The sequence below is a fragment of the Petaurus breviceps genome, unplaced genomic scaffold, assembly GCF_028583685.1.
Source record: "Petaurus breviceps papuanus isolate PSGF00001 unplaced genomic scaffold, PetGlider_PUasm1.0 189, whole genome shotgun sequence".
Taxonomy (NCBI): Eukaryota; Metazoa; Chordata; class Mammalia; order Diprotodontia; family Petauridae; genus Petaurus; species Petaurus breviceps.
Window position 1 is genome coordinate 14,860,937 of NW_027185809.1, and position 25,063 is coordinate 14,885,999.

Sequence of the window (25,063 nt, forward strand, 5' to 3'; positions counted from 1 at the left end):
ACCTTTAAGATTTCCTGGCCATTCTCAATGCCCTCTTCATTCCAGGTATCAAGTATTTGCTCCACAGAGCCATACCCCATTCCATCATCAAGGCAGGAAAACAATTGGAAGGTAATTGAACTTGCAATTGCTGAAGAAGTCATGGTGCGTCTCCCACATTCATCAAAAGACTAGAAAAGGGAGAGAAATTCTGTAGGTTCAAATTGGTCCTATGTATTTCACCACTACAGTAGGCAGAGACTGCTGGTCCTATTTAGGCGACCACAACAAGCAAAAGACATGTTGTTCTAGAAAACACTTTAGCTGAGAAGGAAGTCCTTTGACCCTTTTGATCTCCTTCTCCTTAGAATACTAAGATCATGAAGTTTACTATAAAAAAGACACCCCCGAAAAAAACCTGCCTAACAAAAGATATTCTAAAGAGAGTAAAGAAGCCCATCCTAGACCTTCTAATTCAGGGGCGATTTTAATAGGGTAAATAATGGTGTTAGTAAAAACACAGAAATATCTGAAGACCAATTTTTGTATTTCCTAACTTTTGCCTCACTCTGCAAGATGTATGCCCTTCTATACTAATGACATCATAGTATGAAAAAAGAATGTTGCACAAAGAGTTGAATTTCTTATTTACCAAAAGAACCAAGACTGGTTTCTGGTAGTGAGGACTGTGGGATCCTTTGGGAATCTGATGTCAGTTACTGCAGGTACCTTCATAAAAACTCAGTGATACATATCTATATGTGATATATATATATATATATGTATGTATGTATAAAGAGTCAGAAAGTATGGGAAATATGAAATATCTCTCACCTCTGTCAAATTATTTGAAGATGAAAAAATGACTATTAACAGCAATGAGTAGCAGTAATTGTCACAACTTATAACAAATTATTCCTATGCCTCAGGTCAAAATGTGTATACAAATTTTACTATCCCTTCCCTTTAAATAAATTTTTTTTGGAGACTCTTATTAATTGCTGGCAAATAGTCAAACAATTTTCTAATTTGTTGAGAAATAATTTTCTTTGTGATCCTTACCTGCACGGAGAGATGCCTTTTCAATTGTCTACAAGGAGTTGAGGCTGATGTTGTAAGGGATTTTCCATTTTTAAACAAACCATAGAAAAAACCTTTCATATTCGTTGTACCATCAGGCTTAAGATCATGGAAGATATCTTCAAATGTCTGGAAAGAAGTTAAGCAGGAAAATAAATCGTTTTGGTTTTTTTTTTTTTTTGCGGGGGGTTGGGGTTTTTCTTTTTTTTTTTTTTTTGCAGAGGAAGGTGTTTCCTGCCAGGAAACCAGTGTGATGCTCACTAGGGACACACCCATACTGAGGTAGAAGCAGGAATAAAATACATTTCTGTTCTTACTGTTAGACTTAGGGTTAGTCAAATTCCTCATTTTATTTCCCTACATTCCCTCTCTATATATACAGAAATGGTAGTGAGTTTGCTTAAGAACTGACTGGGCCTGGCCTCTTCTAAGATCCAAGCTGTTTGCCACACCCCCACCTTTCTAGTTCCCTCTGGCCATTGTCATAATTCCAGGAAGGCCAGAGTTTTAGTAAAATAAAATAAGTGAGCTTCCCCACAGCGACTGATTATCTTCCAGTAGCTTTTGTGGGAGCAAAACAAGGTACCCTTATATCCCCTCTTAAATTTCTTCTTCTTGTTAATAAGAGTTTTGCTTCCACACTTCCTTCTCTTATGAATTATTCTCCTCATCTATCTTGAAGCAGTGACAACTTACAAGGGGGTAGTCCCCTTTAGAAACAAATACAGAGACCCAAAAGAAAATAATAATAAACAATCCTTTGTCTCTGTCAAGGTTCAAAAGTTTCGTCTCACACAGCTGTCTGGGAGGGGTGGACAGGGGACAGGACATCATCTGACATTAGTTCTCTGGTCCTTGGGGCGCTTGTTCCAGTCATCTTTAGCACTGCATCTCACAGAAATTTGCTTTATGTCCATTCTCCTACAAAACTGACCTTGGTACAACTCTAACTCTCAAAGCATTTACAAAATAAACCACATGTCATTCTTCTTTCAAAATTAACTAATTATAACAAAACTGAAATAGGTATGATATTAACTAAATAACAGAATAATGTTGTCACAAACCTTTAACCTAATTGTCTCCATACCAGGGGATATTAATCTTAAAATACCTCTTTGCTCACATATGAAGCTGTAAATAAATATTTGTCAAATGACTTACAAAGTTTCATATACACACACACATATATATGCATGTACATACATACACACACATTCTATATATTCAAAAATAAATATGCACACACCATATATGTATGTAACTATACATACATATATACACACAGTGTGTGTGTGTGTGTGTGTGTGTGTGTGTGTGTGAGAGAGAGAGAGAGAGAGAGAGATCATAAACCTGACAAGTAAATATTTCCCATATTACAGACAGGTAATAGATAATCTTAGATAGGTTAAGTAATATGCTTCAGTACAAAGAAGTACTGGAGAGTTTGGAAAAAGGTTACTTTTACTAATAAAACTTAAAGCTTTCAATTGTCACTGATGGTGCTAGAGCACAGACTCAAACTCAGACTGATTCTAAATCTTATGACCTTTCTATGGGAATATCACTGGGGACTAATGACTAAGTTCCTTCTCTATCTTCAGGCAGGTAGCCCCTGGCACCTGAATTTCCAGAGATAAGAGTAGTCAGAGCAAAAGAAAAATCAGGCCTCAGATACTTAACACTTACTAGCCGTGTGACCTTGGGCAACTCACTTAACCCCAAAAAGAAAAAAGTAGCTATAAATATTTTTGTACAAATAGATACTTTTCCTCTTTTTTCAATTTCTTCAGAGGTTTAGGCCTACTAGCAGTATCATTGAGTTAAAAGGTTTAGGTTAGTGACTTTTGGAGGATAGTTGCCACCTAATTTGGTCTGATTAGCTTAACCAATGATTCATAACTTCACCAATAATGCATCTATTTTCCAGTAGTCTCTCTAACATTTGTCATTTTCCTTTGGTGTCATCCCCCCCCTCAATCTAATGGGTATATGGTAGAACCACAGAGTTGTTTTACTAGCCATTTGTCTAATTATTAGTGATATGGAGCATTTTTCATATGGTTATTGAGGCATATGAGACATTAAGGGGGTACAGTGGATACAGTGCTGGGTCTGGAATCAGAAAAACCTAAAGTCAAATCTGGCATCAGACACTTCCTATGTATGACCTTAGGAGAGTCAATTAACCTTTATTTGCTTCAGTTGCCTCAATTATAAAATTAAGATAATAATAGCATAGACCTCCCACGGTTGTTGCAAAGATAAAAATGAGATATTTGTAAGTCACATAGCATGCAGTGCCTGACACACAGTAGGTGCTATTTCAATGCTAGCTTTAATTTTGTCCTTCACACAAGGAGCAGATGGACTTCACAATAGCCTGGAGAGACTTACATAAACTGATGTTGAATGAGAAGAGTAGAACCAGGAGAAATTTGCCCACAATTACAGACACAACATATGTGTGATGACTAACTTTGATAGACTGGGCTCCTCTCAGCAATGCAAGGTTAGAAGACAATTCCAAAACACTCATGATGGAAAGCGTTATTCACATCCAGAGAAATAGCTATCGATGCACATTGAAGCAAACTCCTTGCTCTCTCTTTTTTTTTTTTTTGGTTTTGTTTTGTTTCCTCTTTCTCACTGTTCACTCCATTGGTTATAATGCTTCTATACAACCTGACTAATATTTAATGTGAAGGTATCTGTGGATCCTAAATTTGATTGCACACCACCATGGGGAGTGGGGGGGGGGGGGAGGAGAGGAAGGGAGAGAAAATTTGAAACTCAAGGGACTGTGGAACTGAATGTTGTAAACTAAAAGTAAATAAATAAATTAAAATTTTAAAAAATCATCTACCCAGCAAAACTGAGCATAACCCTTCTGAGAAAAAATGCACATTCAATGAGAGATAGAGGATTTTCAAGTATTCTTGATGAAAAAACCAGAGCTGAATTGAAATTTTGACTTTCAAATACAAGACTCAAGCATAAAAAAGTAAACAAGAAAGGGACATAAAGGACTTAATGAGGTTAAACTGCTTACATTCCTACACAGGAAGATGATATTGGTAACTCATAAGACATTTCTCATCATTAGGGTGGTTAGAAAGAAGTATATATAGACAGAAGGCACAGGTGTGAGTTGACTATTAAGGAGTTAAAGAGGAATGTACTGGGAGAAAGAGAAAGGGAGAGGTTGAATGGATAAATTATCTCATAGTAAAGAAGGAAGAAAAAAATTTTTATAATGGAGGGGAAGAGGTAAAGGTGGGGGGGGGGGGGGGGTAAGCGAACCTTATTCTCATCAGAATTGGTTCAAGGAGGGAATAACATACACATACAATTGGGTACTGAAATCTATCTTACCCTACAGGAAAGCAGGAGGGGAAAGAAGCGTGTGTTGATAAAAGGGATGGTGAATTAGGGAAGGCAATAGTCAGTAGCAAAACACTTTTGAGGAGGGCCAGAGTGAAAGGAGAGAGAAAACAGAATAAATAGTGGGGGGAGGGCAAGATAATGAGATGAAGGGAAATACAGTTAGCAATACTAACTGTGAAAAAAAGTGTGAAGCAAATTTCTGTGATAAAGGTCTCATTTCTCAAACATATAGAGAACTAAGTTACATTTATAAAAACAAGAGCAATTCCCCAATTGACAAATGATCAAAAGACATGATCAGTTTTCAGGTGAAATAATCAAAACTATCTATAACCATATTTTTAAAAAAAAAGTTCTGGGACAGAGAGGTGGGTTCAGTGGATACAGCACCTGCTGTCAGGAGGACCTGAGTTCAAATCTGGCCTCAGACAAAAACTAGCCGTGTGACCTTGGGCAGGTCACTTAACCCCAACTGGCCTGCCCTTCCAACTCCAAGGAAGGAAGGAAGGAAGGGAAATTGACTTGACAGCACAGTGTCAAGTATGGATTTCCTTGATGCCTTTCCTTTTTTTTTTTAATTAAAATTTCTGATCTTTTAATGACCAAGAAGATTTTTTATATAATATAGCAAAATTCAAAAACTTAAAACTCTTATGAGGTAAATAAACAGAATTGCCTATTTAAATATATAGGTAGATACAGGTATGAATAAATCTATTTAAGCAATGAGATCTGGTACAGAACCTTTTCCCAAGCTTAAAACACAATATCATAATAAATTTAACGTTAACAGTAATGATCTTTAAAGGGTAATAATTATGATTTAAAATTCTGTGCACTGGCTTATTGCACTTGCATTTTGGTAGAGCCTAGAATGCTTTTTAAAGTCTGGTTACTTCTCCTAAATAATGTCACTTAGCAACAACCATTAGTTGTTGACCACTTCCAAATCTGTCAAATTAAGACATTATCCTGTAAGAACTAAAACTCTACCTGGTAATTTACTTTAAAACTGTACCGAAATAACTTGAAATAGGCCAATTCAAAGTGGCATAAGTGATCATTTTCAGTGAAGGTGCAACACAATGCCACTAAGAAAAGGAAAGATGCTTTCAGTTTGAATGTTCATGGTTACACAAGTATAAGAAGATGCTAACTTCTAAAATAGATTTTATTCACACTCCGGTGGTAAACAATAACCTTAATAAGATGACTAAGTTTCTTTGTAGATCATTATTAAAATACAAAAATTCATAAAAAATAGACAGCTTAGGAACATTAATTGGGATCTTACTGTACATTGTTAACTGTATATTAGTTTCTTCCCAAATCAAAATTTTAAAATGCATTGTTTCCTATTTAGTACAAGTCACTGCATTTCTCTAGCAAAGTAATGAAGGCACAGCCAGGGCAAACAGACTTAAACCCATTCAACTACATGGCTGAAAAATTACTTTGGTTGATTCTTCAGAAGGATTTCATATTTTTTAAATCAATAATGGTCTCGGTAAACAGTCTGGATAAATTTTCCAGGTGTGATCTAATAAGGTACATGACAAAAGACTTCACAAGAACCAAATTTTGTAGTAATGACTATACATTAAAGGATTTATTGAATTCTTCATTTCAGGCAGAAATTATACCATTAAAATACTGGGTAGAATGAATCTATAGTTGGAACTGGTTCTTAAATGTTCATTTTTTCCTCTTTTAACAAATATTGTTTACTTGATTCTACCAAGAAAATACAAAACATAAGGTTGTAAGTAACTACCAGTTGTGTTTAGGCTGGGATAGTGCAGTCATCCATAAAGCCACAGCAAATACTGCCCGTTGCTGTTTGCATTTAGTTGGGTTTGGATCTTTCTTCAGGTCATATTCTGGATCATTTTCCTCATCAGTTTCTTCTTACCCTTTCTCATCACCAGCTCATTTACTTTCATCAAAATCCTTATTGTAGTCTTCAATAGCTTCTCTTGAGAAATATAAATACTGATCTTGGAATCATAAACTCATGTAAAAAGTGACCAATTTTGAAATCTGCAACAAGGATAGCTTATGCATTATCATCCAGTTCTTGACTTTGCGGAACTTCAGGAAGAGAAAACAAATTGAAGAAAGAATCATGGAAAACTTTTTATCACTATTAGAACTGTTTCATGTGCCTTCTTAATAGTTTTCAAAGTGACATTTTTTCCCAATCTACCTGACGCCGTGTTAGACAAAGGAGAAGGGATCGGAATCATTTGAGTCTGACAGCATATGATATATCCTCATCAGCATCTCATTTGTGAAATATTCTTTAGGTGCAAAGTGAAATTCTAATGCAAAAATCATAGATTGGCCAACAACCAAGAACTTTAATGTCTTTCGAGGCTTCGTAAAAGGTTCATCATGTTCCCAAACATGAGCAACTCAACATTCTTAAAAACTGTCAGTTAAATTCAGGAATTCCTTGAAAGTCTTCTTTTTTATCTTTTTTTGCTCTTCTTCAAGCTGAACCTCTTTCATTTCCTCTGAAACCTCTACATCATCATCTAGTTATATCGGTTATGATTATAATCATATTATTATCGATTATAACCAAAATTAATATCAATTCATATTCTTTCTCTTTAGGTTCATAAACTGCATTGATGATTTCACTTCTCCTTATCAAAAAAATGGCTGGGAAAGAAAAACATAGTTCTTTTTTCCAAGAGCATGAACTTTTCAGAGAACTTGGCTTCTATCTGTGTACATTTCTCCTGAAGGTTTTTAAGGGCATTCACACAGTTGCTTAGCCAATTTTTGGCAAGCATTCAATGTATCAAGTCAATGTTCCCACATAACTATGGAATCTTTCTTTTTTCTTGGAGGGGAAAAGGCAGGGCAATTGGGGTTAAGTGAAGTCACAAGGTCACATAGCTAGTAAGTGTTAAGTGTCTGAGGCCAGATTTAAACTCAGATTCTCCAGACTAAAGGGTCAGTGATCCCTTTACTGTCACTGTAACACACTGTTGCCCCTATTGGATCTTTCTTGAAGAATTGAAAGAAAGTAAGGATTCTGCACTATCTGAACAATGAGCTGATGAGCTGTTTGCATCTTCACCAGTTTCTTCTTTTTTCCCTTCTTCAACATCCTCCATATCCTGTTGTTCAAGTTCAGCTTATTTATTTGTTGTCATCTCACTGTGAGAACCACACAGCTGGAGCTGCATGGGCTGTGACTCAGGGTGGTGTTAGCATCTATGTTTAGGCTGGAGAGTATTTGGTAATCTTCAATTCATTTTAAAGATAATTTATTAAGTTCCTACTACACAGACAGTTTTAGGCACTGATGATATAAAGACAAAAATGAAAGAGTCCCTCTCCATGAAGGGCTACTCTTCTATTGGTAGGTGATATATGTATACGGAAGGGTAAATATAAAGCATATATGCAAATTAAATATAAAGTAATTTTAGAAAGAGGACAGCATTAGCAGCATAGAGGAAATAAGGAGACTATGGTGGTGGTCCCTTATGCATAGCCTTGAAGGAAGCTGGGGATGCCAGGAAATAGATATGAGGAGGAATCTGCTTAGGGAATAGCATATATAAAGTTATGGAGTTGTGAGACAGATGGTTGTATATGGGAAAACAGAAATTAAATAATTTAGTACCCTAGGAAATAGGTTATCAGAACCTTGTGACTCATTAAGTTAACTCATGAAGACAGGAACTGTCATTACATCTCCTTACCTTTATTTGTGTAATCAACTCTTCTTTTAGTAAATTTTGTTCTTTCACAAAATCAGGTGTGGAACTAGAAGGGAATTTAGAAGTCATCTAATTCAATGCCTTCATTTTACAAATGAAGAAACAGAGGCCCAGAGAGGTGAAGTGACTTGCCCAAGGTCATAAATACTAAGTGGTAGAATTTAGATTTGAACTAAATCCAGGTCCTCTGACTTCAAAGGATTTCAGTGATCTTTCATTGTTCTATGCTTTCCAATCCATAGTCATTCTCCTTGTCAGACAAAATTGGGTGGAAAATAAATATTATTTATGTATTGTCTCCATTATCTGTTAGGATGGCATTAATTCTGAGTAGTGTTCTTATTCTTTCTTTTTATCTCCTCCTTGCCCTGTATCTTCACCATCCCCACAAACCCCACTCTCCACCACCTTTCCATAGCACTTAGTACAAATCTCTGAATATTTTCTGTACACCCATGGCTAAAGCACCAAATCTGAGTTTTGCTTTCCTCATCTATAAAGTAGAAATAATAACTGAAGTAGCTATCACACAGGGTTGTGAAGAAAGCATTGTAAATCATTGTGTTATGAAAACATTCGTTGACTGGAAAACTTAAAAAGAAAATTAAGTTGCATGAAATCAAAAGTTGACTTCCATAATTTAACCATAATATAATTTAACCATAATTTAATTATACCATATAATTTAATTATACCATATATCACTTAACCATAATATAATTACCTCTCTGTTGACATTTTTCAAGTCATACTGTTCATAGATAGAGATCAGCTTCTTTTTGTTCAAATGGCCATCTTGAGTCATTCCCAGACCTTCACAAACTCCAATGCAGTCTTGAGTAGGAGAAGATACTCTTTGCGAGGCATTTAAGTCATCAGGGTTCCAAAATCTTAATTGGCCTGAAATAAAATAGTTAATTGCTTTTTGTCCTAAACAAAGGAAGGTCCATTCCCCTAAGTAATAACGTGTTTCTTGGTAACAAATTATTTAACAAAACACTACAAAAAATACATAGAACAATTTTTGCAATCTTAAATGTACTAATTTTCCCATGGTCAGATATAGCCAGGTAATGAAAAAAAAAGCCCTGGAATCTGAATATTCAGCAGTTAAAAAGCCTCGTTTTATATTTTCAGCAGAATAATTAGAACTCTGGCTTTGGTGTAATCAGAAGGGAAGATAAGAAGCAAATTAAGAACTGTTTCAAAAATTTTATTAAACTTTTCTTACCATATATGTCTCTTAGATTGTCCTTCCAGTGACAGTCACTATCAAAGCTGTGAGTAAAATAATCCTAACTTAAAACTGAAAGGCAAATATTGTGACCTATATAAACCATGTCTTATGTGTAGGAATTAAACCACACTAAACTACCAGTTAAGAATATGTCTTATTTGAAGATTTAAAATACTACATTTGTCCTCTACTAAAATGTCATGCTGTCTGCTTAATAGTTCTACTGCATATTAGACATTCCATAAATTTATCATTGGGTATGAGATTATTCCTGAGATAGGACAGAAACAGGAAAAAAAAAAAAAACACTGATCACCACCTGAAAGAGATCCCTGGAGGAAAACTTACAGGAATATTATAGCCAAATTTCAAAGCTCCAAGGTTAAGAAGAAAATATTGGAAGGAACCAGGAAAAAAATTATTTAAATATTGTAGAGCTACAATAAGAATTACACAAGACCAAGGAGCTACTACATTGAAGAACCATAGGTCTGAGAGTACTATATTTCATAGAGCAAAAGAGCTAGGGTTACATCAAAGGGTAATTTACCCAGCAAAATTAAGTATAATACTGAATGGGGAAAAAAATGTATATTTAATGAAGTGAAAGACTTTCAAGTATTGATGGCAAAAACAGCAGAACTTAAGGGAAAACCCAACATATAACATCCAGGAAAAATATAAAGTAAACATTAAGGACGAACTATAAGGGACTCAATGAGGTCAAATAATTTACTTCTTATATATAAAAATACTATCAGTTCTATAATGACTGTCTTTTCATTTGAGTAATTTAAAAGAAAGGCTTGGGTTGAGCTGAGTATGATAGGGTGATTCTAAAGAAATAAAACTGTGTAGGGAGAGATAAAAAGGAGCAAGTATCTCATACAAATGAGACAAAAAAGGAAAAACTGATACAGAAGGAGCTAGTGGGGGAGGGCAAGTAGTCCTGAAACCTTACACTCATTGGGAATGGGTTAAAGAGGGAACAACATAAATAACTAAATGGGTATAAAATTCTTCTATATTCAGAAAGAAATAGTAGGGCAAGGTATAGGATGGGGCAGAGAGGATTCTTAGAAGGGTAAGTAGGTTAAGGAATAGGAGGGCAAGGTGACAGGTAGAAGTAAAGCGAAGGAGTGGAGAAGAACAGGAATAGGGTGAGAAGGATAGTGAGTAAAATAGAAAGGAGGAAAATATACAAGTAATTATAGCTTAGAATGTAAATGGGATTAATTTACCCATAAAATGGAAACTGATAAATCAAAAATTTGAATTCAACAATATGTTGCTTTCAGGAAATGCTATAAAAATGAAAGATATACACAAACATAAAATAAAGGTCAAGAGTAGAATTTTCTATATTAAAAAAAAGCAGAGGTAGTAATCATGATTTCAGACAAAATTAAAGCTAAAATAGATTTAATCAAAAGAGAAAAATACTACGATTCAGCCATATTATTCAATATTGTTTTAGACAATTTAAAATAACTAGACAGCATAAAATACCTGAGAGCATACCTGCAAAAACAAAGGATACAAACATAACATAAAAAAAATTCTATACAAGGGGCGGCCAGGTAGCACAGCGAGTAAGAGCACCGGCTCCAGTGTTGAGAAGACCTGGAGATCAAATCCCGGGCTCAGACACTTAGCACCCACCCAGAAACACCTGGCCGTGTAACCTTGAGCAAGTTACTTAACCCCAATTGCTTAGGGGCGGCCAGGTGGTCAGCGAGTAAGAGCATGGCTCCAGTGTTGGGATGACCTGGATCAAATCCCGGGCTCAGGTGCTCAGCACCACACCCAGAAATAACTGGCCGTGTAGCCTTGAGCAAGTTACTTAACCCTGATTGCTTAAAAAAAAAATTCTATACAAATAATGTAAGATATAAATAATTTAAGTAGTATTTATTGTTCATGGGTAGGAAAAGTCGATACAATCTTTAAATGATAATTTTCCTGAAGTAATCTATTCATGTAATGCCATCCCAATTAAATTATTAAAAATTTTCTTACTGAGTTAGAAAAAATAATAACAAAGCTCATTTAGAAGAACAAAAGATCGGGAACCTCAAAGAAACTAGGGGAAAAAAGAGATCATTCCTGGCACAGTTTATGTATGTCCATGAAAATTGTAACATTTAGGGGCCGCTAGATGACACAGTGAATAGAGCACCGGCCTTGGAGTCATGAGGACCTGAGTTCAGATCCGGCCTCAGACACTTAACACTTACTAACCATGTGACCTTGGGCAAGTCACTTAACCCCAATTGCCCTCCAAAAAGCAAAAAAAAAAGAAAATTGTAACATTTAAAAAGTTAGAGAGAGGTACCTTTGGAGTAACTTAATCATTTTATTAATGATGCCTGCATGTTTATTAATAAAAGGATGGTCATTTGACTGTCCCTCTTAGAACAAAGACCAGTCCCTCATAGTAGTGGCTTGGAAGAGTAAGTGTTCTGAGGGTGGCAATTAATTCTGATTAATTAACAATTAATGAGAAAATTAATATTATAATGAGAGGTTGAGATCTGTTAGAATGAGGGTCTTGGGGTATGTGACTTGGATCACCCAAATCCTGGTCAAAGAGACTTAAAAATTTCCATATCACCAGTCCAATAAAAGGGAAGATTCACATTTTCCCAGACCAATCTGAGCAAATACAATCAGCAGGAATGCACAGATTAGACCAAACTTAGACTTTCATTTACTGTTTGATTAGATCTTGGCCTGGGTAAGTTTTTACCCAAGATTTCCCACATTGGTTGAGATCTGGATGAGAAAGAAGAAAAGGGGGAAAACCCTAGTCTCAATACAATAATTAGTTACTAAATAGAAAAGGGAAATAATCATTGCTCACAAAATGAACCCTGGAATATCAAGAGTAGTACAGTGAACTTCTTCCCTAGTATGTACGATCAGGAAGGCATACCAATGGTGCTATCCCTGATTTAGAAAACCAGCAAAGAACAGTTTATTTAAATTTATTAGAACCCAAGTACAAATTATAAAGTGGATTGTAAATGGCTTCATGCTACTGAATTACCCTGCTATCTACTTGGCAACTGATGTTTAACTTATTCTAAGCTTTAACCTGAAGTTGTCTGAAATTCAAAATTTAAGGTGTTACATTTCACATAACAGGTAAACAGATTTATTGAATACTAGCTTTTGTGTTGTTAAAAAGATGATTTATATAATGAGAAACACTAAATATTTTTAAAATGACAAGTAGCATTCTTTATAATTAGTCAGAAATGGACACATCCTATCACACTGAAGCTCTCCTAGTACAGAATGTTTGAGAAAAGTTCTATGTAATACACTATTAGAATCAGAAGAGACTAATTCCAGTTCCAGTTCTGTCACCTATTGCTTTTAGAAAGTCACAACTTCTGAGTCTCAGTTTTCTCTACTGTAAAGTATGTAGAAGTTGATTTTTAGGTCTTATCTAGCTCTAAGAGTCTACAAATTCAATTAATGGAAATATAATTTTTTTGATATATCATTTATACTAGCTATTGTGCCACCTTTTCTCTATACATTCATCCCTCAAGAGTGATATTTTCAAAGAGTTGAAAAGGACTTTAGTGAACATCTGGACCAAATCAAGAACCCTCTCTCTACAATGTCCCCAAAGAAACAGTTATTCAGCCCTTACTTCAAGACTATTCTGCAAGGCAGCCTTCTCCACATTTGCTTAATTCTTAATATCAAGTTTTTCCATAGGGTGTGGCAAATTCTGTTTCTTTGTGACTTCTACGCACTGCATTTTGGCCTCAAATAGAGAAATTCTAATACTCCCTTTCACACGATTATGCTTGAAGATGGTTCACGTGTCATCCCTAAATCTTCTCTTCTGTATTCCTATAAGATCCAGCCTTGATAATCCTCATTTTCCTCCTCCAACGACTCAATACTTTTCATTGTATTTTCGAAAATGTGGCACCCAGAACTGAACACAATATACTAGACTTGTTATACACATAAAGCATCACCTTCACCTTTCTAAACACTATGCCTCGTGTGCCAAAATCATATTCATTTTTTGGCTGTCATATTGTGCTGCTGACATATATTGAACTTTCAGACCATGAAAAGTTCCATATTTGTTTCCCAGCCACACTCTCATGTAGGCATATCTTTTATCATGAGGCTGATTTTTTAACTGAAGTGTAGGATTTTACATTTATATTTATGTAGAAGGCAGCACCTGAGCTGGGTCTGAAAAGGAACTAAACAATATGAAAGACCACAATGCAGAATTAAGGAACTGCATGCAGAGAGGGCAGCCAGTGCCTCAGGATCAGTTTGGCAGCTATGTGAAGGATGAGAAATAGAAGAGACTCTTGCCATACATTAAACAAGAAGTGATAAGGGACTGAACCAGAGTGATATTTGTATAAAGAGGTAAAAGAGGGAAAGGAACAAGCATTTATTAAGCAACTACAATGTACTAAGCATAGTGATAAGCAAAATATTATCTTATCTGTTCATATTCAAGAGAAGCTATGGAAGCAGAAATAACAACATCTGACAACTATGAATATATGACATGAAAGATTCTGGACAGTGCAGAATGACACAAAGGCTGTGAATCTCAGTGACTAGAGGGATGTTAGTTTCTTCGAGAAATGAATATTTCTCTCTTACATTTAATAACTAATTATTGTATTAGGAAGAAGGTTTTTCCTCATACAGAAATCAACCAGGGTGGGAAATCTATGTCTTAGAGATTTCCTCAGGTCAAGATCTAATCAGACAGTAAAAGAAATTCTGAGTTTGGGCTAATAGGTATATTTCAGTCATTACTGATATCTCTATTAACCAAGATTAGGGTGACACAGGTCACGTACCCCAAGACCTTTATTTTAATATAACCTACCTCCCATCACATTAACCAATTAGATGTGATTTCTGTTTGATGGACCACCTCTTGTCCAAGAGGCATACAAACCTAATGAAGTGGCCATGAGGTCCCTCAGCTACTGAGGGGAATGATGGGCCTATTCTGTTGACTGCTTTCTAGATGTAACTAACTGATTTTAATTTACCCAGAAACTTGGACTCTTGGAACTTTTAATTATCATATCTGCTTGACAGAAATAGGGGAGTTAAGAGAAGGGGTAGATTTGGGATGAATGTAGACGTCGAAATTTTATCTATAGTAAATAAACTAATTACAATTTCAATTATTCTTCCTTTGCATATGACAACTAAATCTAAAACTTCAGGTCTGACCTTTCATGAGATCCAGCCCTCAGTTTCAGGTTGTCTAGGGGATAAGTTCACTTGGATATGCTATTGGTATTTATAATTGTTATATAAAAAAATTGAACTTATTGATAAGAGGCTTCATAGTATATTTGGAAAAGTATTTGACTGGAAACCAGGAGTACTGCTGATACAAAATTTAGGCCTTCTTTGTGTTCGATTATTTTAAAACTTCATGTTAAAACATGTTGAGTTCCTACAATTCTACTTGCTATTGGAGTAAGATATTCACACAACAAACTGACCTGAACCATCATTTGTGAAAAACATAGAACTTTCCTTTATAAAGGAAGGTAAACATAGCCAATCTAAACAGCTGGATCCAACCTACTTCATGGCGTAGAAATAGAGAGCTTTTGTACAACAAGCACAGAAATACAGAATTTTGTTTTTTGTTACACCTACAAATTCATTTGTGCAAACTTCTGGTCAAAATAAATATTCTGTTCTTACCTTCAGCCTCATATTCCTCACTAGGCTGAGTCTTCTGATACTAAGAAAAATTAAAAGAGAATCAGTAACATTGAGTCATAGAATATAACAGTTTCTGAAGAACTGAAAATCAACATCAAACAACAGACAATGGGGATATTGATGCTAGGTATGAACAGGATACAATATATAAACAATGAAAATTTGGAAGAAGAACTAGACTATAAAAGGCGGCATCAAGGAACTTTATGATAGGAAGAAAAGAGCCGATCATGTGGTGAGAGATGACAGGTAGGCAGTCAGAATATTTCACTGGTACACTCAAAATGTAAGGAAAAATAGGGAAGCTCCCTATGTAGAATTTAAACATTCAATTAGCTTATTTTTACTTATACAATCTTATTTTTTAAATTGTGGGTCAAGAGATTTTGAATAAAAAACTTCTCCATATTTGGTTTAAGTCATTTAACCCTGAAGAAATCAACAACATACTTAGTTTCCTTTTTTTCTCCAGACTAGGTCTGAAACAGTCATAAAAAATATAAAATCACAACAGAGATACAACCTTTGTAACTATTTTAGCTGTTGACTTCATTAACTTTTCATAACAAGTAATTTTGATTCGATGAAATTGTAAAGCTTTTGAGTAAACAAGAATAAAAATGGAAGTTGTAAAGTAGAAAAAATCTTTATATCAAATGCATCTAATAAAAGTCTATCCATGATATGTAGACAACTAAAATAAATGAGACAAAAGCCATTCTCCAATAGTCAACAGATATGAATAAACATTTCGCAAAGAATTATCAATTATGTGGAAGAATGCTCCAAATCACTAAATAATAAGAGAAATACAAACAAGATGAAATCCTGAAGTTTCACCTGCTATCCAGCAGATTGACAAGATGAGAAAGGATGAAAAAAGTGTTGTAGAGCTTATGGAACGATAGGCACAATAATGCATTATTGGGGAGCCTTCCTCAAAATGATAAGTAGCATCTACCTAAAACCTTCAGCAAACATTATTTGTAATGGGGATAAGCTAGATGCATTTCCAAAAAAATCTGGGGTGAAAGAAGGATATCCATTATCATCATTTTTGTTCAATATGGTACTAGAAATGTTAGCATTAGCATTAAGAGAAGAAAAAGAAATTGAAGGAATTAGAATAGGCAAAGAAGAAACAACCTATCACTCTTTGCAGATGATATGATGATATACTTAAAGAATCCTAGAGGGGCGGCCAGGTGGCACAGTGAGTAAGGGTGCTGGCCCCGGCATCGGGAGACCTGGGATCGGTTCCGGCCTCAGATACTTGGCATCCACACAAAATAACTGGCCGTGTAACCTTGAGCAAGTTACTTAACCCCAATTGCTTTAAAAAAAAAAAAAGAATCCTAGAGAATCAAGTAGAAACTACAAGAAATAATAAAGAACTTTAGCAAAATTTCAGGATATAAAATAAACTCACACAAACTCTGGACAATTCCATATATTACTAAAAAGTCCAACAGCAAGAGATAGAAAGAGAAATTCCATTTAAAGTTGCTATGGACATTATGAAATATTTGGGAGTCTACTGGCCAAAACAAATCCAGGAACTACACGAACAAAATTAAAAACACTTTTCAGACAAATAAAGTCAGATCTAAATAATTAGAAAAACACCAGTTGCTTGTGGGTAGACCAAGCTAATATAATAAAAATGACAATTCTACCTAAATAAATTTACTTATTTAGTACCATACTAATAAAAATACCAAAAAATTATTTTTTAGAGTTAGAAAAAATAATATCAAACTTCATTTGGAAGGTCAAAAGGTCCAGAACATCAAGGGCATTAAGGAAAAGAAATGCTATGGAAGGTGGCCTAGCCATACCAGATCTAAAATTGTATTATAAAGCAGCAATCATCAAAATCACTTGGTACTGGCTAAGAAATAGAGGGATAGATCAGTGGAATAGGTTAGGGTACACAAGACACAGTAGTCAATGATTATAGCAATCAACTGTCTGATAAACACAAAGACACCATTTTCTGGGATAAGAACTCACTCACTATCTGACAAAAATTACTGAGAAAACTGGAAAACAGTACAGCAGAAACTGGGTATAGACCAATGTCTCACACCATATACCAAAATAAAGTCCCAATGGGTATATAATCTATAAAGGATGATACTATAAACAAATTAGGGGAGCAAGGAATAGGTTATCTATCATTTATGGAGAATGGAGGAATTAATACCAAACAAGACACAGAACATTACAAAATGCAAAACAGATAATTCTGATTACATTAAATTGAAGAGTTTTTTGCACAAAGCCAAAGCAACCAAGATAAGGAGGGAAGGGGCGGCCAGGAGGCTCAGCGAATAAAAGCACCAGCCCCAGTGTCAGAATGACCTGGGGATCGAATCCAGGCTCAGATACTTAGCACCACAGCCAGAAATAACTGGCCATGTAACCTTGAGCAAGTTACTTAACCCCAATTGCTTTAAAAAAAAAAAAGATTAAGAGGGAAGCAGAAAATTGGGAAATAATTTTTACATCCAGCGTCTCTGATAAAGGCCTCATTTCCTTTTTTTTTTCTAAAGACCTCATTTCTAAAACATACAGAGAACATTCCCCAATTGATAAATGGTCAAAGGATATGAACAAGCAGTTTTTTCAGAGGAAGAAATTAAAGCTATCTATAGTCATATAAAAAAATGCTATAAATCACTATTGATTAGAGAGACACAAATCAAAACAACTCTGAGGTACCACATTACACCTATCAGATTGGCTAACATGACAAAAAAAGAAAATGACAAATGTTAGAGAGGATTTTTAAAAGTTGGAACACATTGTTGGTGGAGTTATGAGCTGATCCAGCCATTCTGGAGAGCTATTTGGAATTATGTCCAAAGGGGTATAAAAATGTGCATGCTGTTTGACCCAGAAATATCGCTTCTAGGTCTGTATTACAAAGAGATCACAAAAATGGCAAAAGGACCCACACACACAAATAAATATTTATATCAGCTTTCTTTGTGGTGGCCAAGAACTGGAAATTGAGGAGATGCCCATCAACTGGGGAATGACTGAACAAGTTGTGGTATATGAATGTAATGGAATACTACTGTGCTATAAGAAATGATGAATAGGCAGACTTCAGAAAATCCTGGAAAGACTTATGTGAACTGATGCTGAGTGAGGGGAACAGAACCAGAAGAATATTGTTCACAGAAACTGCCACAGTGTGTAATGATTGATTTTGATAAGATTTCTCAGCAATGCAAGGACTTAAAACAATTCCAAAAGACTCATGATGGTAAATGCCATGCACAGTTGGAGAAAGAACTGTGGAGTCTGAATACAGAGTGAAGCAGACTATTTTCGTTTTTGTTTTCTTTAGTTTTGTTTTTTCTTTCTCATAGTCTCTCCCATTCATTATAATTCTACTATGCAACATGATGATTGTCAAAATGTGTTAAAAAGGAATGTATGTGTAGAACCATATCAGATTGCATGCAGTCTTTGGGAAGGAAGGAAGGATGGAAGGGGAGAAAATTTAAAACTTATGGAATTGAATCTTAAAACCTAAAAATAAATAAATTAATAAATTTTTGGAAAAAAGATAATGCATTGTTGGTGGAGGTGTCAATTGGTACCATCATGAAAAATAAATTTGTAATTTTGGAAATAAAGGGATTAAAATGCTGATTCTCTTTGACACAGAGGTTATATATCTAGGCAATGAATCTAAAAAGGAGGTCAGTGATAGAAAGCCCCTCCCCCCATGTCAAAATATTTGTGGCAAACTTTTTTGGATTAATAAAGACCTAGAAATGGGGGATTAAATGAAGGATGACTAAACACACTGAGGTACATGAATGAAATGTAATTTTGCTATGTTCCCTGGGAATCAATGAATATGATGAATAGAAAAAAAATCATGGAAAGATATATGAACTGATGCCAAACAAACAGAACCAGCAATACATTATATACAATGATGACACTTTAAAGTTAAAGTGCTGCACTCAATATGCCAGACAATTTGGAAAACACAACAGTGGCCACTGAAACTGGAAAAGATCAGCTTCAGTCCCAGTCCTACAGAAGGGCAATGCCAAGGAATGCTCAGATCATCAAACAATTGCACTCATTTCACAAACCATCAGGGTTATTCTCTTAAGATTCTCCAAGCTAGGGGAGGCTAGGTGGCGCAATGAGTAGAGCACTGGCCCTGGAATCAGAAGGACCTGGGTTCAGATCTAGCCTCAGACACTTCACACACACACACACACACACACACACACATACAAAACTAGCCGTGGGACCTTGGGCAAGTCACTTAACCCCAATTGCCCTACCATCCCCCTCCAAAAAGCATAAATAAAAAGATTCTGGAAGCTAAGATTCAGCAATATCTGAATCAAGGATTACCAGAAGAGCAGGCTGGTTTTTGAAGAGGGAGAGGAACTAAAGACCAAATTGCCGATAATTGTTGCATAATGGAGAAAACGAGGGAGTTCCAGAAAAACATCCACTTCTGCTTCATTGACTATAATATGTGGATCATAACAAAATGTGGTAAAGTCCTCAAGGAGATGGGATTACCAAAGCATCTTACTTGTCTCCTAAAAAACATGTATGGGGGTCAAGAAACAACATTTAGATCCAAACATGGAACCATTCATTGGTTTAAGATTAGAAAAGGAACACAAAAAGTCTGCATATTATTACTTAATTTACAAGCAGAATACATGATACAAAATGCCAGTCTGGTTGAATCAAAAGCCAGAAATAAGGTTGCTGAGGCAGCTAGGTGGCACAGTGAACAGATCACCACTGGCCCTGGAGTCAGGAGGACCTGAGTTTAAATCCAGCCTCAGACACTTAACACTTACAAGCCATGTGACCTTGGGCAAGTCACTTAACCCCAAATGCCCTGCCTTCCCCCTCCAAAATAGAAAAAAAAAAAGAATTAAGGTTGCTGGGAGAAATACCAACAATCTCAGATATGCAGATGATACTACTCTGATGGCAGAAAGTGAAGAATTAATAAGCTTCTTGATGAGGGTGAAAGAGGAGAGTGTAAAAGCTAGTTTGAAAATTAACATAAAAAATAAAACTAAGATTTTTGGCAACTGGTCCCATTACTTCCTGGCAAATATAGTGAGAAGAAATGGAAGCAGCATCAGATTTTATATTCCTGGACTCAAAGATCACTGCAGATAGTTACTATAGCCATGGAATTAAAAGATGCCTGCTCCTTGGAAGGAAAACTATGGCAAAATCTAGACAGCGTACCAAACAGAGACATCATCTTGCTGACAAGGGTCCATATAGGCAAAGCTGTGGTTTTTCTGGTAGTAACATATGGCTGTGGGAGTTGGACTATAAGGAAAGCTAAGCATTGAAAAATCAATGCTTTCAATTGTGGTACTAGAGAAGATTTCTGAGAGTCCCTTAGATACAAAAAGATAATAGTTAAAGAAATTAAATCAGGCTACTCACTGGAAGGTCATACTGAAGCTAAAGTTTAAATACTTTGGCCACATAATGAGAACACAGGACTCTTTGAAAAAGACCTTGATGTTGGGAAAGATTGAAGGAAAAAAGGAAAAAGGTATGGTAGAGTATGATATGGTCAGATAGTATCATGGAAACAATGAACATGAATTTGGACAGACTGAGAGATAGTGAAGGGCCTGGTATGCTGTAGTCTATGGGGTCACAAAAAGTCAGACACAATTGAATGACTGCACAACAACAACAAAAAATAGAACAATATAAGTGGAAAGAACAATAACAAAACAATCAAAAACAAGTTCTTTGAAGTTATAAGGATTGGGGGCAGCTAGATGGCACAAAGCACTGGCCCTGGAGTCAGGAGGACCTGAGTTCAAATCTAGCCTCAGGTACTTGATATTTATTAGCTGTGTAACCTTGACAAGTCACTTAACCCCAATTGTCCTGCTTGTCCCACTCCAAAAAGACCAATAAAAAAAAAATAAACCAAACCACAAAACAAAAGTTATAAGGATCAAACTTGCCCCACCCCCCCTTACTTTGCAGATATGGTGTGGAATACTGCACATAAAATCAGATTTTGGGGATGTTATTTAGTTTTGAAGAACTTTCTTTTTCCTTTCTTATCTGTAAAAGTAAAAGGAAGGATATGGAGAGCAAAAACTTTTTTGTTTCTTTTTGTTTTTGTTTTTGCCTTTCCTTGTTCTTATAGGTATATAAAAAATGATTGTAGGCTGAATGATTGTGAAAAAACAAAACAAAACCCTTCTCCTCCAATAGAATGCAAATGACTTGAAGGTAGGGACTGGTTTTTTTAATAGTACATTTTTTCCCAATTACATATCAAGACATTCGCTTTTTTACAAGATTTTGAGTTCTAAATTTTTCTCCCTCTCTCCCTATCCTTCCCTCTTCCAAACATGATAGGCAACTTGATACAGATTATACATGTGCTATCATGAAAACATATTAGTCATAGTTGCAAAAGAAACAGATCAAAAAGAAAAAAGCCATGAAAAAGAATAAGGTAAAAAAATTATGTTTTGATCTGTATTCAGAGTCCATCCAGTACTTTATCTGAATGTGAACAGCATCTTCCGTCATGAGGCCTTTGTATTTGTCTTAGATCCTCTTATTGCTGAGAAGAGCTGTGTCATCACACAATGTTGCTGATACTGTGTCCAATGTTTTCCTGGTTCTGCTCATTTCACTTCGCATCAGTTTGTACAAATCTTTCCAGGTTTTTCTAGAAGTCTGTCTTTCATCATTTCTTATTGCACAATAGTATTCCATCACATTCATATACTACAGCTTGTTCAGCCATTCTCCAAATGATGTATCCCCTCAATTTCCAATACTTTATCACCACAAAAAAGGCCTGATAGAAATATTTTCCCACATATACATCGTTTTACCTTTTTTATGATCTCTTTGGGATACATACCTAAGAGTATACACAGTTTGGTTGCCATTTCAGCATAGGTACAAACTGTTCTCCAGAACAGTTGGATTGGTTCACAACTCCACCAACAGTGCATTAGTGTCCCAATTTTCTCACATCCTCTCCAGTATTTATCACTTTCCTTTTTTTGTCACATTAGCCCATCTGATAGGTATGAGGTGATAGTTACCTCAGAGACATTTTAATTTTCATTCCTCTAATAAAAAGTGATTTAGAGCACTTCCTCATATGCCTATATATAGCTTTGATTTCTTTACCTGAAAACTGCCTGGTCATATCCTTTCATCATTTATAAATTGGGAAATGGTTTGCATTCTTATAAATTTGACTCAGTTCTCTACATATTTGAGAAATGAAGCCTTTATCTGAGACATTTGCTATGGAGATTGTTTCGCAGCTTTCTGGGAAATAGGGACTGGTTTTTGCTGCTGTTTGTATCTCTAGAAATTACCTCAGTCCCTGGCACATAGTAATTGCTTTATAAATGATTGTCAACTGATTGCTGTGCAGACTATGCTTGCTGTTACTTTCTAAAAGTGCTTGAATCCAGCAGAAACAAAGAGATCCAAAAGAATAAAGTGGGAGTAAAGTATAAACACCTAGATATTTCTTTTGGAGCTTTCTTTTCCTATAGTAGCAGCAAGCTTAGCTCCTTGGTCTTCTTTTCCCTAAAATCCAAATCCACAGCATCTAGAACCCCATTATATGGAAATGGAATCAGCATAAATTTGTTAAAATAACCAGTTACAGGAGAAAATGTATAGCTGCACTCAATTTGAAATCACTAGGGAAATTATTCCCATTTCCGTATGACTGCTTAGATTTTGGTTGTAGCTGTACATTTGGCATAGCCTTGTTGGGGAAGTATATATTAATAGCATCTGATTTTCCATTCTAAGATTGTCTAAATCTTACTACAAGTTTAAAACCATATTAGCGGGGCAGCCAGGTAGCACAGCGAGTAAGAGCACCAGCTCCAGTGTTGAGAAGACCTGGAAATCGAATCCCGGGCTCAGACACTTAGCACCCACCCAGAAACACCTGGCCATGTAACCTTGAGCAAGTTACTTAACCCCAATTGCTTAGGGGCAGCCTGGAGGCTCAGCAAGTAAGAGCACCGGCTCCAGTGTTGAGAAGACCTGGAGGTCAAATCCGGGCTCAGATACTCAGCACCACACCCAGAAATAACTGGCTGTGTAACCTTGAGCAAGTTACTTAACCCCAATTGCTTAAAAAAAAAAAACACATTAGCTATTATACATACTAAAAAAATTGTGTATTATGGCTATAGGTGATGCTTATGTTTCCATAGTCTTCAGCAAAAATCTATTATTTTTACAATGTGTCTCTGATAAAGGCCTTATTTCTAGAATATACAGAGAACTATGTCAAATGTATAAGAATACAAGTCATTCCCCCAATTGATAAATGGTCAAAAGATATGAGCAGGTAGTTTTCAGAGGAAGAAATAAAACCTATCTATAGCCATATGAAAAATGCTCTAAATCACTACTGATTAGAGAAATGCAAATCAAAACAACGAGCTATCACATCATACCTGTCAGACTGGCTAATGTGACAAAACAGGAAAATGATAAATGTTCGAGAAGATGAGGGAAAATTAGAACACTAATGCATTGTTGATGGAGTTGTGAACTGAGCCAACTGTTTTGTAAATCAGTTTATAACTATGCACAAAGAACTATAAAAATGTGCTTACTCTTTGACCCAACAATACAATTCTAGGTCTGTATCCAAAAGACCCACATGTACAAAAATATTTGTAGCAGATTTTTTTGTGGTGGCAAAGAATTACAAATGGAGAACAGCTGAACAAGTTATGGTGTATGAATGTAATGGCATACTATTGTGCTATAAGAAATGATGAGCAGGCAGACTTCAGAAAACCTGGACTTATATGAACTGATAGTGAATGAAGTGAGCAGAACCAAGAGAACATTGTACACATAACAGCCACATGTATGATGACTGACTTTGATTGACTTAACTCTTCTCAGCAATATAAGGATCTAATATAACTCCAAAAGACTCATGATAGAAAATGCTATCAATATCCACAAAAAGAACTATGGAATGGGAATGCAAATCGAAGCATACTATTTGCTCACTCTCCCTTTTTTTTTTTAATTTTGTTTCTTCTTTCTCGTGGTTCATCCCATGGGTTCTAATTATTCTTTACTACATGACTTATGTGAAATATGCTTAATAAGTATTTGTAGAGCCTAAATCAGATTGCATGCCATCTTGGGGAGGGCAGAGGAAAGGGACGGGGAGAAAATTTACAACTCAAAATCTTATTATGGAAGTAAATGTTGAAAACTAAAAATAAACTAATTTTTAAAAAAGAATCTCTTCTTTTAATAACACGGAAGACAAACACAACAGAACTGTTAGTGATCAAACGTTTGTCATTTACTAGCATTTTGGGGGGTAAGGTAAAGATTCAGTTCATTCATAGTTTAATTCTATTTTCACCTTTTTCCAGTGGGGAGGTGGTAGTATGCAGAGGAAAAGGAAGACTTGTTAAAAGGCTGTGGATGATGGTAAATGAATTATTCTTCCTGATTCTTGGGAAAATATGATTAAAGAGCAGTACGGTGCTCAAAATGGAATTTTAAGTGATAATGGTTTATCTAGGACCATGGAATCAGGAGGTACAGACAAGGAGGGAGAGGATTCCAGGCACTGAAATAAAGGACAGACATTGGAAATGCATAGTCAGGAGTTTCTTAGTAGAGAATTTCAAGGAGGCCTGTGCCATTGAATCAGAGAGTACATAGGTGGGAGTAAAATGTAAGAAGACTAGAAAGGTAGAAAGGACTTTAAAAAATCAAACTGAAGATTTTATATTTGATCCTAAATGTAATAGGGAACCAATGGAATTTATTTATTGGGGGGAATGAGGGTTTGATGTGGTAAAACTTG

At 35.6% G+C, this 25,063-nt stretch overlaps 1 protein-coding gene and 1 pseudogene across 7 annotated transcripts in view; both read right to left on the bottom strand.

Moving 5' to 3' along the window:
* The window catches only part of NIN (ninein), a 199,541-nt gene that overhangs the window by 110,902 nt on the left and 63,576 nt on the right, over positions 1-25,063 (bottom strand). For 5 of the 7 annotated variants that reach the window (XM_069091948.1, XM_069091947.1, XM_069091951.1 and 2 more), the window contains 4 exons: positions 15,154-15,193; positions 8,911-9,086; positions 1,042-1,188; positions 3-170 (listed from right to left, as the gene is read on the bottom strand). In XM_069091948.1, the coding sequence (XP_068948049.1) occupies positions 3-170; positions 1,042-1,188; positions 8,911-9,086; positions 15,154-15,193 (531 nt within the window). The remainder of the gene's footprint in view (positions 1-2; positions 171-1,041; positions 1,189-8,910; positions 9,087-15,153; positions 15,194-25,063) is intronic. The other 2 variants (XM_069091950.1, XM_069091952.1) reach the window with 1 other exon arrangement.
* Positions 5,070-8,569, bottom strand: LOC138164114 (nucleosome assembly protein 1-like 1; annotated as a pseudogene).